Source organism: Camelus bactrianus, chromosome 10 (assembly GCF_048773025.1).
Source record: "Camelus bactrianus isolate YW-2024 breed Bactrian camel chromosome 10, ASM4877302v1, whole genome shotgun sequence".
In the NCBI taxonomy this organism is placed as follows: domain Eukaryota; kingdom Metazoa; phylum Chordata; class Mammalia; order Artiodactyla; family Camelidae; genus Camelus; species Camelus bactrianus.
This window is the reverse complement of record NC_133548.1, coordinates 17,098,006-17,119,392: the sequence shown is the minus strand read 5'-3', so window position 1 is coordinate 17,119,392 and position 21,387 is coordinate 17,098,006. Positions and strand designations below refer to the sequence as shown.

The 21,387-nt window shown below is 40.3% G+C and overlaps 1 protein-coding gene and 1 long non-coding RNA gene across 4 annotated transcripts in view; one reads left to right on the top strand and one right to left on the bottom strand.

Annotated features, from left to right (window-relative positions):
* LOC141578845 (uncharacterized) overlaps positions 1 to 18,258 on the bottom strand; it is a 33,726-nt gene extending 15,468 nt beyond the window's left edge. Inside the window, exon 1 of the long non-coding RNA XR_012509613.1 lies at positions 18,172 to 18,258. This is a non-coding gene — a long non-coding RNA (uncharacterized LOC141578845). The remainder of the gene's footprint in view (positions 1 to 18,171) is intronic.
* A 13-nt stretch (positions 18,259 to 18,271) lies between these two features.
* Positions 18,272 to 21,387, top strand: part of ALKBH3 (alkB homolog 3, alpha-ketoglutarate dependent dioxygenase) — a 74,413-nt gene continuing 71,297 nt past the window's right edge. The window contains exons 1-3 of one of the 3 annotated variants that reach the window (XR_012509611.1): positions 18,272 to 18,427; positions 20,088 to 20,236; positions 20,620 to 20,723. Coding sequence is in view for 2 of the 3 variants with exons in the window: in XM_010964653.3 (XP_010962955.2) it covers positions 20,158 to 20,236; positions 20,620 to 20,723 (183 nt within the window). In the remaining variant the exon portion in view is untranslated. Of the gene's footprint in view, positions 18,428 to 18,468; positions 18,638 to 20,087; positions 20,237 to 20,619; positions 20,724 to 21,387 lie in introns of those variants that run through there. The other 2 variants (XM_010964653.3, XM_045523824.2) reach the window with 2 other exon arrangements.

The window sequence follows — 21,387 nt, the reverse complement described above, 5'->3', positions numbered from 1 at the left end:
AACAGTTGTATTCTGGCTAGGAAATCCCTTAGCGATCTCTAAACTTCTGAGCTATGGCTTTGATTGCTTCAACTTAGCAAGTATCCTCTTGTATTTGACACTCCAGGTTGAAGATGATGACGTGGAAATCTATGTTTCTAGGCACATAAAAGAAGAGTTGTACTAAGAGAAACCAGTGTTCCTGAAACCTTCAAAATAGTGAAGCATAATTTCTAGACTTTTTGTTGACTTGATTTTGTAGTCTGATTTGTGCTAGGTAAGGTTTGAACACACAAAAAAGAAGAGCAGAAGCTAGTAATGATTATTTATGTAGTATCTGCTCACTTCACAACACAGAAAGCCAGATTTTCATTTACTGTCCTTTCAGTGCAATAGCATGGGGTGGGGGGGTTGGGACAGGAGAGGAATTATCCTACACACAGAATGATGTGTGCCATTCTGATCTGTCCTTATGCCAGGCCCACATGCACTGGGAATAAATGAAGATGACAATATTGGTCTTCAGTTCCTCAAATGTGGTTCTGCCCTAAAGAGATGAATTCTGAGTTCTCATTTGATATTATTGCATCAAAATATAATAGAACTGAATTTTATATAGAGCGAACATCAAAGCCAATACCAATCAAATGGTACCGATTCCATGTGAAAGGGATTTATTGTGATAATAATACCTTACGAGAATGAAATGAGTTTAAGTAGTACTATAATTTCTGAAGTTTATTGACACCAAAAATTACCTGAGATTTTGGTGGTCCTGAATTCTACAACTTTATAGTTTACCAGTATCAAAGCAAATGAGCAAAGCTTTTCATTTAATATGTTGGAAACTAATTTAATCTTAAAAATTTGAAGGACTCACTACTTCGTGGCATTCTAATGTTTTTAGATTAGCATACTTATGTCAAACATGATGCAAAACATCTAAATATGGACAGAATTCAAATTCCCTTGTGGAAACATAATTCTTCTATTAAGGTTTATATGGAAACACCTATAAATGGAACACTGTGTTTAGCATGAGCACAAGCATTAGATAAAAAGTTTTAACATGATAAACATCATATTACAACTTTGTCCACTCCCCTTTACGTGTGCCACTGAAAAGCAAGCAAAGTGGGAACAAACAATAATCCTAAAAGGATATAAGGCCAGCTTGTCTTCCTTGTTCCAAAGTTTCTAGACAAACTGTTGTGTGCATTTATTGAAGGCCATCCATGTCCATTTACTCTTCTGGGTGCTGCTGAAACTACAATGAACAAGGCAGACAAAAATTCTTGCATCAATTGACCTTAAACTTGCACAGGGGCTGGGACCAGGGGTGGGAAGCAAAGAAGGGAGGCGGGTAATAAACAAACAGAATGATAACATAGTGTGAGTGCTCTATGCTGTGCAGAAAATGAAGCAAGGTAAGTAGGATGGGGAATCTGTATGTCAGGGTTATGGTGGGAGGCTTGGGATGTTAAATAAGGTACTCATGGCAGGCCTAGAGAGAGGCGGCAATGGAACAGTCTTGAGCAAGCCTTTCTGCCAAGGGAAGAGTATTTCAGGCAGAGCAAATGGAGGGGCAAAGAGCCCAAGGAGAGCATACCTGGTATGTTCCAAGAATAGCTCAGTGTACATACATATGGAAGTACATCCTAGGAGAACCATTTCTGGCAAATTCCAGAGACCTTGCTTTAAATGAGTTATAGACTTGCTAGTATTAAATCACCTTTACATTCTTGGTCTCATCTCATTATCTTCATTCACTGCTGAATTCAGTTTGCTGGTATTTTATTCGGAATTTCTGCGTTTATATTTAAGAAATGGGCTTGCAATCTTTCTTTCTCATACTTGTCTGGTTTTCATATCAAGGTTATACCTTCAGAAGAGAGAAGCAAGATGGCGGAATAGGACGCTCATAGCTCACCCTCTCCCACAAATACACCAAAACTCACATCTACGGACCTACTCAGCCAACCAGAGCACCTGCCGAACTCTGACAGAACATTGCCCTCTTCGAAAGACAAAGACGCCAAAAATCTGGTAGGAGAAAAGGAAAAAAGAAAGAAGAAAAAGCAAAACAGTGTGGGACCGATCCCGCAGGGAGGGAGCAGCAAAAGAGGACTGACACTTGTTCACTAGGTCTCCCTGCATCCAACAGAGAGGCCAGCGGGATGGAGGGGGAGCCTCCGAGGCTCGGATCTGCCCCGAGCACCCCTTGACTGACAGAACTGAGTTAAACGGGCACAAAGGGTCCCCGTGTCACCCAGCCTGAGACGCGAGCCGGCAGCTGGGGCCAGGACGGGCCACCCAAGCCGGGCGGAGGACGGGGGCGGCTGCACTGAGGTAGCCCCAGGGGACTGCAGGGTGCTGCGCGCCGTGGCTGGGAGGGGATACGGAGCAGAACAACCTCAGGTCCCCCATAAGCTGCAAAAAAAGCAAAGCAACACGGCTGCTGTGCCCTGGGGGGAGGGGTGCCATAGCCTTTGTTTCCTCAGACCTGCGCTGCCATTACTGGTGCTTCTCACGAGAAGAGATGTGGGGCACAGCCACAGCCGCCGTCTCCTCCTGTGCACAGCGCCCAGGCAGGGGCGGGGTCAGGGCCAAGCCCTGAATCTGCACCCGGGGGCTCCGCAACCTCCTGGGCAGGACTGAGATTTGTTTACAGCCTGAGGTAGATAGGATCTTTCTACCCTGGCATCTCAGAGAACTTGCGCCGCCAAGACAAACAAGGAGCTGAGATTTGGCACAGGGCAGAGGTGGGGCCATTCCACGGTCTTCCGAAAGCCCGCCTTTGGGGCGCCGACCCGAGGCAGAGCGGGCAGCTGCACAGAGCATCGGAGAGACCGGCACCAGGAGAGGGCGGGCGGCCACCCCCTTTCCTGGCAGGAACTCAGCACCTGATCATGGTGCTGGGGGGGGATGCGATCCACCCACCTGCCTCCCTCCAAGTGCAGCACCTGACTGTGGCATCAGGAGAGGGAGTGACCCACCCGCCCACAGGGTAAGAGCTCAGCTCCTGACCCAGTGTTAGGATGGGGCGCGATCTGCTAGCTGACAGCCACTGGGAGCAGCACAGACGAGGGCGCCAACAGAGGGCCTCTGGAAACAGCAAGCTGAGTTCACGAAACAGGGCGAAGACACAAAGACCTCTCCATAAAATCATTAAGAGCACACCGTCTCCAGGAGAACTAGATAACTGATACTCCTTAAGCCACAGTGCCAGAGAGATATGAGCAATATGAAGAAGCAGAGGAACCACTCCCAATTAAAAGATCAAGAGAAATCCCCTGAAAGCACGATCAAGGAAATAGACATTGATGTCCTACTAGATCAAGATATCAAAGAAGGAGTGATCAAAGTACTGAAAGAACTAAAAGAAATAGTGTTTAGAGATACAAAATATGTCAAAAATGAAATAGAAGCTATAAAGAAGAACCAAGTAGAATTAGTAAACTCATTTGCTGAGATGAGAGCTGACCTAAAGGCTGTACAAAGCAGGCTAGATAATGCAGAGGAACGAATAAGTGACCTAGAAGACAGGACAACAGAAAGCACCCAATCAGAACAGCTGAGAGAAAAACAAATAAAATACAATAAACAATATAAGGGACCTATGGGATAATATAAAACATGCCAGTCTACACATAATAGGGGTTCCAGAAGGGGAAGAAAGAACAAAGGGGATTGAAAACGTATTTGAAGAAATCATGACTGAAAACTTCCCAAACTTAAAGAAGGAATCAGATATCCAAGTACAGGAGGCTCAGAGGGTCCCAAACAGGAAGAACCCAAACAGACCTACACCAAGACATATCATAATCAAGATGGTCAGAGTCAAGGATAAAGAAATGATCCTAAAGATAGCAAGAGAAAAGCAAAGAGTGAGTTACAAGGGAACCCCCATAGGCTCTCAGCTGATTTCTCTACACAAACACTACAGGCCAGAAGGGAGTGGCAAGATATATTCAAAGTCCTGAATGAAAAAAATATGCAGCCTAGGATACTCTATCCAGCAAGGCTGTCCTTTAGAATAGAAGGAGAGATAAAGAACTTCACAGACAAGCAAAAACTAAAAGAGTTTAGCAACACTAAGCCCATGCTAAAACAAATATTGACAGGTCTACTCAAAAAAGAAGCAGGATGCTACAAAAATGAGAAACTCATAACTGGAAAGGAGATAACTACTATGAATTTCAAATAGAATAAACACAAAATTGTAAAAGAAGACATCTAAATCATTAATAAGAGTGGGAGAGGGAAGCAAGGAAAGCCACTGTGGAAAACAGTATGGAGATTCCTCAAAAGACTAGGAATAGACTTACCATAGGACCCAGGAATCCCACTCCTGGGCATATATCCAGAAGGAACCCTACTTCAAAATGACACCTGCATCCCAATGTTCATAGCAGCACTATTTACAATAGCCAAGACATGGAAGCAGCCTAGATGTCCAACAACAGATGACTGAAAAAAAGAAGATGTGGTATACTTATACAATGGAATACTATTCAGCCACAAAAACTGACAACATGATGCCATTTGCAGCAACATGGATGTTACTGGAGAATGTCATTCTAAGTGAAGTAAGCCAGAAAGACAGAAAAATACCATATGAGATCGCTTATATGAGGAATCTAAAAAACAAACAAACACAACATAAATACAGAACAGAAACAGACTCATAGACATAGAATACAAACTTGTGGTTGCCAAGGGGGTGGGGGAGTGGGAAGGGACAGACTGGGATTTTAAAATGCAGAATAGATAAACAAGATTATACTGAATAGCACAGGGAAATATATACAAGGTCTTGTGGTAGCTCATAGCAAAAAAAATGACAATACATACATGTTTATGTATGACTGAAAAATTGTGCTCTACGCTAGAATTTGACACAACATTGTAAAATAACGATTACTCAATAAAAAAATGTAAAAAAAAAAAAAAAAAAAAAAGGTTATACCGTCATTAAATGAGCTGGAAAGTGCTGCCTATTTTACTGTGCCCAAGAAGAATCTGCAAAAGTTTGGGACAGACTTTTCCTTGAAAGTTCGTGAAACAGTCTAACCTTAGTATTTATTTGTGACAAGATTTTTAACTACTGATTATGTTGCTTTAAAGGTAATAAGACTATTCAGGGTTTCTATTTTTCCTTAAGTCAATTTTGAAAAATGTTTCCTAAGCTTTTACGCATTTCCCCCCAATTATAAATTATGCCAATTTATTAGCATAAAGTAGCTTGAGGAACTTTTGTTTATTAAACCTCTCCTGGATATGTACTTATATTTCCTTTTCCAGTACTTGTGTCTTTTTGCTTTCTGTTCTTTGACCATTTGCCAGAAATTTGTCTATTTTATTCATTTTTAAAGAACCAACTTTTGGCTTTGTTGATCCACTCTGCCCTTTTCTTTTTATGTTCTCCTTTCTGGAGGTTTATTCTGTTATTTTTCTTATTTCATAAATTTGACATTTAATTCATGTTCAATATTTTTTCTATTCTTACATAAACATCTAAGGCTGCAAGTTGAATTGTCTTTTACTGCATCCCACAATTTGTGTGTGTGTGCGTATATACACAAATGTATATATACACAAATGTATTCTTCAGTGCTAATATTAAAATTCACATTTTGGTTTCTATAACCTATGAATTGGTTAGAAATGTTTTTAAAAGCACAAATTTAAGTTTCTGTAAATGTATTTCATTTCAAAATAACATGTCACCATTAATTAGACAATTTTACGTTATGTGCATTCTGACTTGATGGACTAAACATCATCACTTAGGTGGTATTCCTAGCAAAAATGTATAAACTGAATGTAATCAGGAAGAAATATTTTTTAAAAAACTAAATTGAGGGGCATTCTGCAAAATAACTAGCATATATTTGTCAAAAGTTTCAGATTAAAGAAGACTGAAGAAACATGAAGAGTAAATGCAAAATGCATGGTCTTGGATCCTGGTTGAGGAAAAAAAAATTTTTTTTGCTATGAAGGCCAATTTTTAGACAGTTCGTGAGATTTGAGTAAAGTCTAGATTAGATAATAGCATTTTATCAGTGCTAATTTCCTGAGTTTGATCATTGTACGGTGGTTATTTAAGAAAAAGTCCTTGTTTTTAAGGCGATATACACTGGGGTATTTAGATATAATGGGACACTATATATGCAAATTAATCTCAAAAGGTTTAGAAAAACTTATGTATATAGAAAATGATAAAGCAAATGTGTTAAAATGTTAACATTTGGAAAATCTAGGTGAAAGGTATATGGAAATTCTCTGTACTGTTTTACAAATTTCCTATAAATCTGAAGTTATTTCAAAATAAAGAGTTAAACCTTTTGTTGTTCATTTCTGGAGGATACAGGGCCCAGCCAGCACGTTGATTTAGACTAGTATCCGATTTTGGACAGCTGGCCTCCCAAACTGTGAGAGAAAAGTCTTATTTTAAGCCATTGAATTTATGCTAATGTTACAACAGCCATAGAAAACTAATACAAATATGAACTTTTTACTATGACCTATTCTTAGAAATGTTTTGAGACTAATTTTATGTTTAGGTATGGTCAATTGTTTAAATGGGCTTTATGTGCTTAAGGTTTATTTTCTAATTGTTATTTTTCAATGTATGTCCATTAAGTCGTTTGTTAACTGTGTCCAAATCTTCCATCTCTTTACTTTTTTCTACCTGACCTATCAATAATCGAGAGAAGTGTTTAGAATTCTCTAACTGTAATGATGGATTTGTCAAATTTCCCTATTTTATTAATTTTTGCTTTATACATTTTGAGGCTATCTTTTTAGGTGAATAGTTTAGAATTATGTCTTCCTGGTGAGCTGAACTTTCTTCTGTCACGTCCTGACGTCCTTATTGCTAATAGTTTTTGCCTTAAAGTCTGTTTTCTGTGGTATCAAATTAGCTAACTCTTTTATTTTGGTTAGTATTTAGTAGTATTTTTTTCAGTACTTTTCCTTCCTACATATATATGTCTTGTAAGTCAAATAAATCTGGATTGGTGCGGTTGTTTTTTAATTTATAGTTTCTGCTTTTCATAGGGAAGTTTATTCCATTTACATTTATTATGATTCCTAAAACATGGAGACTTCTTTCTATCATGCAGTTTTGTGCTATTTGTTTCTCTCTTTTATGCTTTTTCCCCCCTCCTCTTTTTTTTTAATTGAAGTATAGTCAGTTTACAATGTTGTGTCAATTTCTGGTGTACAGCATGTTTCAGTCATACACAAAGACACATATATTCACTCCTTTTATTATGGGTTACTACAAGATATTGATATAGTTCCCTGTGCTATACAGTATAAACTTATTATCTATTTTATATACAGTAGTTAGTGTCTGCAAATCTCAAACTCCCAATTTATCTCTGCCCATCCCCTTCCCTCCCTGGTAGCCATAAGTTTGTTTTCTATGTCTGAGTCTTGTTTCTGTTTTATAAATAAGTTCATTTGTCTTTTTTTAAAATTCCACATATGAGTGATATCATATGGTATTTTTCTTGCTCTTTCTGGCTTACTTCACATAGAATGACGATCTCCAGGTCCATCCATGTTGCAGCAAATGGCAGTGTTTTATTCTTTTTTATGGCTTAGTAGTATTCCATTGTTTGTGTATACATATATGTATTTGTATGTGTGTGTATATATATACACATATACATACACATACATACATACATACATACATACATACATACATACATAGACATAGCACAACCTCTTTAACCAGTCATCTGTCACTGGACATTTAGGTTGTTCCCATGTCTTGGCTACTATAAATAGTGCTGCTATGAACATTGGGGTACACCTATCTTTTCAAATTAGAGTTCCCTCCAGATCTATGCCCAGGAATGGGATTGCTCGGTCATACTGTAAGTCTATTTTTAGTTTTTTGAGGAATCTCCATAACTGTTTTCCATAATGGCTGCACCAAGGAGGGGGAGGGTAGCTCAGTAGTAGAGCACATGCTTAGCATGCATGAGGTTATGGGCTCAATCCCCAGTACCTCCATTAAAATAAGTAAATAAATAAAAACCTAATTACCTCCCCCTCAAAATTATAAAATAATGAAAAAAAATTTTTTAATTAAGTGCATAATGGTTGCACCAAACTACATTCCCACCAACAGTGTAGGAGGGTTCCCTTTTCTCCACACCCTGTCCAGCATTTATCATTTGTGGACTTTTTAATGATGGCCATTCTGACTGTCGTGAGGTGATGATACCTGATTGTAGTTTTGATTTGTTTCTCTAATAATTAGCGATATTGAGCATTTCTTCATGTGCCTATTGGCCATTTGTATGTCTTCACTGGAGAATTGTTTGTTTAGGTCTTCTGCCCATTTTTGGATTGGCTTATTTCTTTTTTTGTTGTTAAGTTGTATGAGCTGTTTGTATATTCTGGAGATTAAGCCCTTGTCAGTTGCATCGTTTGTAAATATTTTTTCCCATTCCTTAGGTTGTCTTTTTGTGTTGTTTGCGTTTCCTTTGCTGTGCAAAAGAACATTATTATTCTGATCAACCCTTTCCTAACTTACATGTTTTTGTAAACCAGTATTTTAACTTCTGTGTTTTTAACTCCATAAATCAGATGTTTTCATTATTTTATACAAACATGTTGTCATAAAATAAATTACCACATTTATCATTTTGCACATCTCTCATGCATCTCAGACTTCCCTTATGGTGCATGTCATAGTTTAATTGGCACTATCTTTTCCCCTTTGTTGGTGCTATATTTAAAGTAATGGTGTGATTTAGAATTGATGGCATTTTAATGAAATACCTGATCTTCTGGATTCTGTTGTTAGTGTTCAGAAAGAAGTCAGTGTCAGTATGGCATTCTTTCATAAGTGATATATCTCTGGGCAATTTTAAGACACCCTTTGATTTAGTGTTCTTCAGTATTATGACAATATATCTAAGTGTGGAATTTTAAAATTTATCCTTCTTGGTTTGTATTATTCTTCCTGTATCTAAGAAATCATGTCTTTTGTCATTTCTGAAAAATCCTCAGTCTCCATCTGAGTCTCTTGTTATGTGTCATAGCTTTATTCTGTCTCTTAACCTCTCTCCCATTTTCCATCCTTGTCTCCCTGAGCTACATGCTGCATAGTTTCTTCACATCTACATTCCAGGTCTCTTAATTCTTTCTTCATACATTTTATCTGCTGTGAAAACTATTCACTGCTATTTTAATTTCAGTTATAATTTTCACTTTTCAAAGTTCTTTTTAGCTCTTGTCTAAATCTGCCTGGTCATTCATAGTTTCTTAGTGCTTATTCATTTTTAAAATTCAGTTTTAAAACTTAACAATAAAGTATTTCATGCATTGGTATTTTACATTCCATATCTGGTGATTTTTCTATCTGAAATTCTTAGGAGTCTAAATCTATTGTTTATATTTCTGCTCTTACTTGGTGGTTTATTGTCTTCTGTGTTTGATATTTTTATTTTGAAGTCCTATTTGGTTGATTTTTAATTTGGAGAAGGATGCTGGGGGCTAAATTGAGATGTTCTGCAGAGAGAACCGTTTTGTTTCTGCCGGCAGCCTGGGCTCTCTACCAACATGACACCAGTCTCACCCACTTTGAAGTATCTGACGATGCAGGAATCTCAGACCTAATTCTCTCACCTTGTAGTGATTCGCCATTCCTAAGGCTGATTTGGACATTTCCATGACTGATTTCTTATTTTCTTACTGCTCCTTGTTTCTAGCTCTGATTTCCATTTCTTATACTTTTTTCCCTTTTGGTTTGTTTTGTTTTCTGCCTTTGGAGATACCACATTTATTTCCTGTGAGCCCAGCCTTGCATTAAAATGTAGAGTGGTTACAAATTCATTTTACAAGAGTTTGCATGATTTGTGTGTGTGTGTGTGTGTGTGTGCGCGCGTGTGTGCATTTCTTCCAAGTGGGGATTCAGTATGATATAAGCTAATAGATATACGACAGAACACAGGAAAAATTCATTTTCTGCAGATAACCAAGGAGCCCTACAGACAACTTCTACCTAACATTCATAGGGACTTTGTGGCCACTCTGTATGTTTGTTCTAACTTAGCCAAAATCCAGTTGTATTAGTTAGCCAAACTGCCAGGAGACTTCAATGAGTTTTCCATTTTTCTTCCCCTCTCTGTGCTTCAGTTTGGACATTTTCTATTGACTGTCACCTTTTAAAATTAATAGACAATCTTTTAGGGCAGTTTTATGTTTACAGAAAAAATTTGGAGAAAGTACAGAGAATTCCCATATTCCATGCCTTTGTCTCACCTGCCTGGTCTTCTCTATTATTAACATCCTGCATTAGTGTGGTTCATTTGTTACAACTGATGAACCACTATTGTCACATTACTATTAACTAAAGTTCACAGTTTACATTAGGGTTCACGCTTTCTTTGGGCACTTCAACAAATGCATGTCACGTAACCATCATTACAGTATCATACAGAATAGTTTCACTGCCCTAAAAATCCCCTGTGGGCCACCTGTTCATCCCCTACTTCCCTACTTCCAAACCCCTGGAAGGATTTACTGTACAGCACAGGGAACTATATTCAATATCTTACAAAAAATCTATAATGGAAAAGAATCTGAAAAAGAATACATATATGTATATAAGTATTACATATGTATATAAAATATATATAACTGAATCACTTAGCTGTACACCTGAAACTAATGCAACATTGTAAATCAACTATACTTCAATTTTAAAAATTGAAATAAAAATTAAAGAATAAAGTAAAAACAAGAAATGGGTATTGAGCCGAGCTAGGGCTAGGCTGCCACTTTAATTAAATTCAGTTTCCCTGCAGTTTCAGAAGTCAGCATAATGAAACCTGTCATTTGTTTCTTGGGGGCTCTTCTTTCTCAGAACTTTGCTTTTAAGCACAGTGAGACGCTGAGAGGTTCCACCTTGTTTTTCCAGCCCAGCCATGTATCCTCCCTTTGCTGCTCTAGTACTTGGCACATGCCTAGCAGGGCAAACTGGTCGTGCATTTGGGGACTCTTCTAGGTTCCAATACATCATGCCACCCCAATGACTGTCAAAAGATCTGTTGGAATATCTTTCTCCTAGTAGAGATGCCACTGTCTTTTGCAAGCCCAATCCTCAGTTGTCATGCTTGTAAAATGTCCTCAGGGAAGAACATAGCCAGCTTACCTAGCAAGGGTTCTTTAGAATTTTAGTTAAGCTAGTCCTTGCATCCACAAATCTCCAGTGTCTTCAAAGAAAAAGAAATTATAATTAACTTTTTTTTTATGTTATAATGGAATGACGGCTTGCTACTACCATGTCCCATGTAGTAGAGGCTTCATTGAGTTTTTAATTTTGTTACATTTGATCACTTTTTAAAAAGTAATAGCTTTGGATGTTTTGTGGTTTTAAACTATACTTATGTTTTTAATTCTTTTATTTAAACATATTAAATATCATTGTCATGTATCTAATAGTTTAAGTAATTTTTGTAGCTATTTCTATTGTTTCTGCTGACTTTTACTAATATGCTTAATTTCCCTGTATTTTTCAGGACTTCTGTGTTTGTGTTTATGTTAATGATAATTATACGGGGATTATTCAGAGCCTTACTGAGTGTAAATTTTCCTGGCAGGATTTATGTGTGTTTGCATCAGATTTGGGGCACTACCAATTTTCATCTGCCTTAAATTAAATTTCTCAGCTTGTGCAGTTGTTAGGTTTTTGTTGTTTTGGGGTTTGGGGGAAGGGACAGGGGAATTGTATAAATGGTGTTAATTCAGCCTTTAATCTTATGTAATGTTAGGCTAGTGGCCATGAATTCTCAGGAGGTTTTTCCCACCTTGAATTAACACCAAGACAAAAAAAGTTTTCTTGCTGTTTGCCTCTGTGAGTTTTCTTTTCTGCACTGCACCCCCACCCTCCTAGTTCATCCTTCCTTGGAGTATGAAGTCCTTCCTGGGTCCCAGCTTTATGCAGAAGGCCTCTGCTATAACTCTCCTTCATGAGCTTTGTCTCCATCCTGTCTCAAGCCATCTACCCCGCACCCCCAAGGAACAGCTAAGCAGCTGGCCACCCAGAAGTATACATCCGAGCTTACTCATCTCTCTGGACTCATGTTCCAACACTATTCCTGGTCTCAGAGCAAATCTCTTTTTTCACATTTATTTTCTTTATTGAAAGAGGAAATCTCTTTTGCACAGGCTAATTCATTTATTGAAAAGCATTTTATCTTTTATTTGTGGATGTTTTATAGCAGGCACCCCTCAGGATCTCCAACCTAATTTCTAAAAATGAAAGCTTTATATGCTTTCACTGCATGGAGTCAGATTCTCCTACATAATGCACTGCTGACTAGTTCGTTTCTGCAAAGTCACTGTTCCGCCCCTGCAAGGACAATGGTGCAAGACTTGGAAGAATACTTTCAGACTCATACTTTATAAATGTGGTTTCTGCCCAGCAGGTCATACCAGAAAGATGAAAGATATAAGGTCACTTTTTAATAGGCCCAGTTTATCCAGAGTGTTATTCCATAGGAATAATCTGGGCTCACTATGTTTTTTATTCACGCACCTACCCTGGGAAAGCTGTTGGCTGTATTTGATAACTAGACAAACCAATTGTGACTGCCAAGCACTACACAACCTATGGAAAGTGTGAGTGAAACCTCAGATGAACACTCTGTTTAACAGCTATGTTGTCTTTGGTTCTTCCAGGGCAGAGACAACCTAAGCACATCAGTGTAGTTTCTGTGCTTCTCTACATAATGAATTTGCTTCTAGAAAGTGGATAACTTGTTCCTAAGGCATTAGGGGAATTAGCCCACTAATCGTTAACTTAATACTTTTAGGTACTTTTTATTTATTCAGTTATATGCTTTTACTGAATATTTTCTGACCAACATTCTAATCATTTGAAAGAAAACAATTCCTGCCTTAGGCACACACCTAAAAACAAATGGACCAACACTCTGGTTTCTCTCTGGATCACATTAAGTCTTTCACCTTCTTAAAACAAATGGACTTGACAACAGTTTCAAAGTCTTCTATGACATGGAAAGTAAGGGAGGAAAGGAGAGTGTTAAATGTTAATCATATATTTCATGCTATATATAAATTAACATTTAATGTTTATTGTGCTTCTCAAGGCTGCATGATCTGATTCCTTTCTACCTCATCTCAAAAAAAATTCTTTCCCTCATTATCTATTCCTACAGGAAATTTCGTTTCTCCAGTACTCCCCATCACTTAGTGTGGTAGAATGATTGCAAAAATGGCTCCAATACTCCACTCCTCCCACTATCCATACCCTTTGCAGTGTGACTGCGACAACTCCAATCAAGAGGTGAAGTCTAAGAATGTGACAATGAATATATGTATGTTCATGTATGACTGAAAAATTGTGCTCTACACTGGAAATTGACACAACATTGTAAACTGACTATAATGCAATAAAATAAAAATTAAAAAAAAAAAAAAAGAGGTGAAGTCTATCTCCCCACTCCCTGAACCTGGGCTAGCTTGCTTTGGCCAATAAATGAAGAAATGGTTCTCTGCCACTTCCAAGCTTAGGCCTCAAGAGGTCTTGTGTGTGTCTGCACACATCTCCCGACACCACTATTAGAACATACCTGGTGAGCTTGTTCAAGGATGAGAGACCACATGGAGCCAAGGCTAGTCTAGACCAGCCAACCACCAGCTGCTGATCCCCCAGGTGAATCAGATCCAGTTCAGAACTCCCAACCAACCTAGGACTCAGCATACAATAAGGACATTACTCCACTAGGTTAGGCCCCCCCCCATGATAGAGTCTCATATCAAATATGACAACTGCAATATTTGCTTTTTGAATGTCTACCTCCCCTGCTAGACTATAACCTCCTCGAGGGCAGGAACCAGAGCTGTCTTGATCATTACTTTGTCCCTAGCATCTAGCACAGTGCTGGCTACAGTCAGTGCTCCTTATTAGTTGATTAAACGAGTGTATCACTCAATGTATGAGTGAATCTTCATATGATCCAAGAGATGAGGAAAACTAAGGTTAGGAGGGCTTAAGAAACTTCTCTGAAGTTACCCACTAAGAAAGCAGTGAGGCTGAGATAGTTCATTCACTTGAAATAAGGCAGTTCACACAGCTCTGAGGACTAGGTAATTCTAAAGAGGAATCTGCTAAGCCATCTAGATAAAGCCAGCAAGAACTATTTATAATCCAGGGTCTGTTGGATTATATTGCTACCAGCTCTTCACTTTTGAAGTCATTGAAAGAAACCAGCTATGAGGTCCCGGCAAATGGCTCGATGTATCATTCCCAGAATAGTCCTGTCTCTCCTAATTTGGCTTTCATTCTGCCATGCCTTTGCAGAGAAGCGGCATGGTGGCATCATGTAGCATGGTGTTTCGGTTTTCTCCTTTATAAATGGGACTAATGTTTATATTACCTATGTCATAAGGTTGCTCTGGAAATTACATCAGTGTACACTTGTAAGTAATCGGAGCACCACCTGGCATCCAAGAACCTGTCAAGAAATGCTAACTAATAATATTATTTGCTATTATTTAGAAACAAGGACACGGAAATGCAGCCTAATCTTTTTAGGGGTAACGTAACTATCAGAATATCTTTAAGCCATCCGAATGCTTTAAAACCTTGACATAACTCCCTGTTTGCCATAAAGATCTTTGCTGATGACCACAACCTCTAGCTCTCCTGTCCCAGATTTCTGTCTGCTTTCTACAATTTCATATCTGATTTTACTGGTTTTGTTTTATTTTGGTTTGGTTTGGGTTGGTTTTGGTCAGTGGCGGTACTGGGGATTGAACCTAGAAACTTGTGCATGCTAAACACGAATTCTACCACTGAGCCATACCCCACGCCCAGATTAAAATGTTCTTTAATTGTACCTCCTATCATTTACACTGTGGTTTACTGGAAGATTTTCTCTCTGGCAGCATCTGCAATCATGCTGGGGACTGAACAGGAGGAGTGCCTGTCTGGAGTCTGGGGAAGCATCCTCTCTTCCTCAACATTGTTTAAAGTTGGCAGAGACTTGAAAACCTCCTCCCTCAAGCTGAGAAGCCCAAGCCTTTGGCAGTTGAGACACGAGCTGGGAATTTCTCTGTGACACCTTCACGGAGAACTGTTAGCATGATGGCCGTTATTTGCCTTGGATTGGCTTTTCTCAGGAGGGGCTCCACAAGCAGCATGTGACTGAATGTTTGGCAAGAATCTGGTGTGAACATTGGCAACTGAAAACAGGCTACAGCATGCACCTCACCCAGAATCATTTCTAAAAGCTACCAGCGCTTAAAGTAACTATCAGTTTTGCCATCCAGGGAATGAGATTAACTGTTGAGTGGAAAAGTAATCACCTGAAGAAAGCAGGCAGTTGGAAAAAGTAACCCTTTAACTCTTGAAGCTTCTTGCAAAATGTAACCCTTTAGCTCTTGAAGCTTCTTGCAAAATGAAACAAGGCACTATTGAAAATGCAAATTGCTGGGCCCTGCTCCAGATCTACTAACTCAGAATCTTTTTTTTTTTTTTTTTTTTTTTGGATGCAGGTACTGGGGATTGAATCCAGGACCTCGTGCATGGTAAGCTTGCACTCTACCACTGAGCTATTTCCTCTCCTCCCCCAACTCAGAATCTTGACGGGGTTGTCCGGAATCTTCATATTTATAAGAATCCCCTACTGACTCCAATGCTGATGGTCTTCCAACCACATGCTGAGAAATGCTGGTTTCAGAGTAAAGGCAAGAGAATGGACACAGCAAAGCCTATTGGACTTCAGGAGGGTCGTCTCAGGTGAAGCAAAACAAGAAGGTAGTACAGGCATGAAGGGCCAGAGATAATAAGGCTCCTAATCAGAGGCAAACCAATTACTTGCAGTTTAAGGCCCACCCTGGAGCCAGCCACTTGCTAGCCATTGCTCTCATCCCTAATCTTAATCACACTGTATAGACTCAGGACTCAGACAGGAGACAGAAACCACATAGTAATTTCAACCAAGAAAAATAATTATTAACCATAACAGGGTATTACCTACAAAGGGGAAAGGAAAACTAATATGCAGAAATAGCAGATATAGGGAGAAGCCACTACCTGCCTCTATGTCAAGGCAGAACATGAAGGAAGGCACAAATCTGGAAGCACACTTGCCCATCAGGAAGTACAGACCTATGCTGTACATTTCAAGGTGTCTGCTCCAGGTGAGGGTTTCATATGGTTTTCAAGCAAAGGATGACTAGTCTCCCCAGACACAGGAGGACAAGCTACTTCCACTGCCAAGGGAGACTCAGGGTGACTTGGGTGTTCAAGATGGTCAGTTTCATCTGGGTCCAAGCAGATGTTCCCTATTTCAAGTTTTGGGATCCCATGCCTTCCCAAATGATGTCTTAACCTCACAAGAGAAATTTAACAAGGCTGTAAATTCAACTAATTCAGCCCACAGACAGGTTCCAACCACAGCTGACCACTGTGCACTGCAGAGCCAACTGAGAGGAGCACACTGGAGTCAGGGAAAAGAGCTTCTTCTTCCTCTAATGTCCCTCCAGCATCCTCTCCTGATGAAGCTTAATGCCGGGCCAGATGGCAAGAGAGAAATGTTCCAGTATTGCAAGAAGGGCAGTGAAGAATAGGGTTGGAACTGAGAATCAATGAGTTGTGACTGGCAATGCACCCCACTTTTATTCTCTCTCCCGTGGTCTCTGCTACTAGCCTCTAATAAAAACACAAATACTGCAAATAGAAATGAAGAAATCCAGGATGCCAAGACCCGTCGAGAACATCTTAAATTTAAAAAAAAAAAATCTTTCTAAAACTATACACTCACATGTATCTAGGGTGACCAACAATCTGTTTTCCCAGGACCGTTCCAGCTTTAGCACTTAAAGTCCTGCATCCTGAGAAATCCCTCAGCCCCAGACAAACTAGAACAACCTGTCACCCTACATGTATCCCAAAGGTTTTCAAACACTCTGTGCATCAGAATCACCCTGGGTACTTGATAAAAACATAGGTGATTCTGTTAAGTGTGTTAAAGGTGATACCATTATTTTGGGTGCAAGCAGACCATGGGTTAATTTCTAAGACATGTTCTACTTGGAGAACAATCCAGGACCTCTTTGTTTCTGTTCCAAAACCATAATCATTCAAAGGAAAGAAATGACATCCTTTGCAAGATACAGACAAGGTTCCAGAGCCAGAAGCAGACACTTACAAATTGTTAGTTGATGAAGGGGGGAAGATAAAAATGATAGTCCAGCCTTACCACTTTTCTCTACTTCAGTTCAAGGATAAATCATTTCCCTTCAATGTCACAAAGCATGCCAAAGAATAATGGATGCTGTGAAATTAGATTTGATAGTAGCAACAATATAGGGAAGTTGATGGAGGTACACTGAGCTTTCCGCAGGTAAGCACTACATAATACAAGGTTTATTTTAAAGACTTCTACAGTGGCTACCCTTTGATAGAGCTATGACAGTAACTTGTACAAAATAGTTAATTTAGTGCTACTTTTGCTATTTTCACACTGTACTTGGTTCAACATGGCCACTTTAAAGATACTTCTCAAGAACTCAGAAGGGGTTAAGGGAAGCTACCCAACATTTACTGAGTTTGTATTGCGTTCCAGGTATCATGCTAATTCTTTAAAAATACATTATCTCATTTAATCCTCCCAACAAAAGCTATGACCATTTTATAAAGAAGCAGGGCACTCGACCTAGACTATGCACCTAGTAAACGATGGCGTATAAACTGAAACTTTGGCATCTTTTCTCAAGCAAAATGTTAGTACTGTATAGCCATGACGAATAAGGCGCCATGCCCTGTTCTAAGTGCTACAATCGAGGTATGCACAGGCCGCAATGCTGCATCTTAGCCTCTCAACGGCCTTCAGGATACAAGTAAAATCTTTCTGCTCAGCACATCAGGACCAGGTTCCCCAATGCCTTCGCCCTTCCGCCAGCCCCACTGGAACTCAGTCGCTCTTTCCGCACAGACCAAAGACGCGGGCGCTTGCTCGTCTCCAGTAGCGGCTGTGGGGGAATGACGTCCCCCGCCAGAGGGGGGCGAGGAGGGACCTCGGCCTAGGAAACACGTCGTCATCCCCACCTTCAATATATCCCGGCCCTCGGGGGCTCCACCGCACCCTCAAACCTTGCGCTCCCCTCCGATCCCGGCCCTCCCATCGGCACCTTCAGCGACTCGGCACTCCGGGCGCAGGGGACGCTGACCTGCCCGGATCCCAGGTGGTGGCGCCGGAAGCGGCCGCGGCGGCGCGTGACGTCAGAGGAAGTGCCCGACGACGCGGCCTGTGGTTGGGAGTTGCTGGAGTTGGTACCCGGCTCTCAAGGTTCCCTGGAGCGAGGGCGGCAGCGGAGCAGGCCGGGGACGTCTGGATTTGCTTCAGAACGGGCGGCTTTGAACCTGCACCCCCGGCTCCGTGGGCAGGTGCGGCCGGCCGGCTTGTGGCTGAGTGGCCTGGGGCTGCGAGTGTGAGGACCGCCCCTGAGGTCCCTTCCTGGACGACCTCCGGGACCTCGTCTAGGACCTCCCGGAAAGGAAGGGTCTAAAGGGTCTAAAATAGGGAGAGTTGCTAACCCTTATTGAGAGGAACGGGCTTTTTCACCTGCGAGGATCCGCACTTCGACCGTGAGAGAGGTATTGGTTCCTCTGTCTGCAGAGGAAAATACAGGCTCAAAGAGGTGAAGTCATTTGCCACAGGCCATGTCTCTGCGAAGTGTCACATCTGGATTCAAAGCTGCCGCCAGAGCCGTTGCTCTGCACTGCAGCAGTATTCTCGTGTTTTATTTGGGTAAAGAATCCCGGTTGGAAGGTGGGATTACTTAGTTTCTGGCACTCCGGGAATTCAGTAGGCCCAGAATGGGGTTCTGCTATCTGTATTTTCAACAGCCCTACCATACATGTAATCCATCGCTCCCCTGTGAATACAACAAGAGTGATAGCTAATTGTCGTGCTAAGCTTTTAAGGCCTCAATTGAGAGAAAATGCCGAACGAGGGCTTCTACAGATCTTGTGGGGCTGGAGAGGTTGTATTTGAGTCTGCCACTAACTTTTGGGTCAGATGGCAGCCTCTGTCCTCTTCCCACCTATTAAATGAGAAGACTTACATACTTAACACTTGGGGGAATTTGTTAAACAGATTCCCGGGTTCAGCTTAGTTCTTTGGAATGAGAAGTTCTGGGACTAGGGCTGAGAATCTGTAGGCTAAACAACCCATAAAGCGAGCCTGTTATCTTTGAGAACTTCACATGTGAAGCTGTTCTAAACCCATGAAGAAATGGATTTTAGGTTCGCAACAGATGCCCAGTATCTCCCCTGCCCGCCACCCCCGGCTTTTTGGGAGCTGTATAATTTTGCTTCTGTATTTGCTGTGGGCTAAACTTTTATTGGCAGAAATGTCAAATTAGTATTACTGGCCATTATGAGGTGGATTTTTTCATCCGCTGCAAACTGGAACTTAATAAAATTTGAATGGTAATCTACCTACTATTGATTTCCTGAGTGACACTAGGTGAGCCACTTAACCTTGTAGTCCTATATTTACCTGCTTATCAACATCTCCTACAGTGCCTGTTACAAAGACAAAACACCTGTATCCAACCTACATCAGATCTTCTGAGTCAGGCCAGGGGTGTTTTTAACAAGCTTCCATGGAAGTTTGTTGCAGCCAGTGATAATGGAATATGGAAATACACTGGGAAACTGAGTCCTAGCCTATTTCTGAATGTTGACGTAGGTGGAGTATTACAGTTTTCCTGTGTTCTGCTCTTGGGGGACTATTAAAGAGTAATGTGGTTTATGACAGACCTTGCTTTTAGCATTTCTTAATGCTTATTTTCTTGTGAATGAAGTGAAACTACTGTGATAAGATAAACACTGCAAAAGGTACATATTGAAAGCAACATCCCCAGTGACTTAATAGGCTCCTTGAGTGAGATGTTGTGATGACAGAAGTTGATTTTATATAGAAGCTTTGATTGCTTTTGAGTCATCCTGTCTGTCTGAAAGGATTATAATTACCCCTTGGTGGTCCAAGCTCACACAACCTCAACTAAAAGCATCTTTTTTTTTTTTTTTTTTAACACAGGTACCATCGTGTGGTTTGAATCAGAAATGAAATCTTCTGAAAGCTAAAAGCAGAAACTTTTTTGGTCAACATGGAGGACAAAAGACAGCGAGCCCGAGTGCAGGGAGCCTGGGCTGGCCGTGCTAAGAGCCAGGCCATTGCTCAGCCAGGCAAGAACCTGTGGGATCTCGTGTGCGTGCATGTGTGTGTGCGTGTGGACCTGGACAGGTATCATCCTCCTTTTGTATATCTCTTTGCCCTTTATAGTGGACACCCATTTCAGTGGATGGTAAGGAATTATTTAAAATGTAGCTGGTTATTTTTTTTTCTGATTGTGTTGAGAGTGAGCTAAGGGTTGATCTTTAGTGTTCCTTGTATTTAGTCACTATTCTCTAACCTTTCAGTGTGTGAGTTGAGGTCTTTGATTGACTTTACTAATTTCGAGATGTCGTAGAGGTGTTCTCCAAGTGAATTTCATTGGTCCTTGCTCAGCAGGGGGTGAGGAGAGCAGACTTTTCCCTGGTTTGAGTCTCCTCTCTCTCTCTCGCTTCAGCTACCACTACTGAGAACCATCTCCAACAGAGACCTGGTCAGACCTGGACTAACAAGGAGCATCATCTGCCTGGAAGACAGTTTGTGTTCAGAGAACCCCAGGAGGTAAACTCTTGTTTTTTCTTCAACAGTAACAGAGGTTTATTTATAAAAGCAGTATTTACATACCAGATACTCAAATAGTAACAATAAATTCGCTGATAAAGGGAGAGTGGAAAGGACTGTAGTAATAGTGAAATGTAGAGCATCAGCTTCTTCGTATGTCTGAGGATTCTTTGTAGTTTGCCCCCAGTTTATAGGCATATGTAATTCCCATTTTTTGGCATGGAGGCATACCATAACTAGAGATTAGAGGATATACCTTGACTAGCACCTGCATTAGTTAGCTAAGTTCTAACAATCCTAAAATATGCTAGATATCTCTGGAATTGGATTGAAATTTCAGCTACTGCAATGCCTGATTTTTTTTTTAGCTTTTTTTTTTTCACTGGGAGAACTGTAAGAATGGGTGAAGATTCCCTGTTTTAATAACATGCGAAAAGCTAAAAATCAGACATCTTGTAGTAGAAATGATTGCATAAATAATGATTAAAACCCCTTATTTCATAATATATCTTCTATTTTTAAAAATCCCCTATAAAGAAGGTTTTTCCAGTGCTGCTGGCTGCTGGGAAAATGGATTAATTCTAATTTTGTCATCTTTCACTGCCCTTAAGTAACAGTGAAGTAGTTTTAAGAAGAACAGAAACAAGAGTTTCTGGTGGGTTAG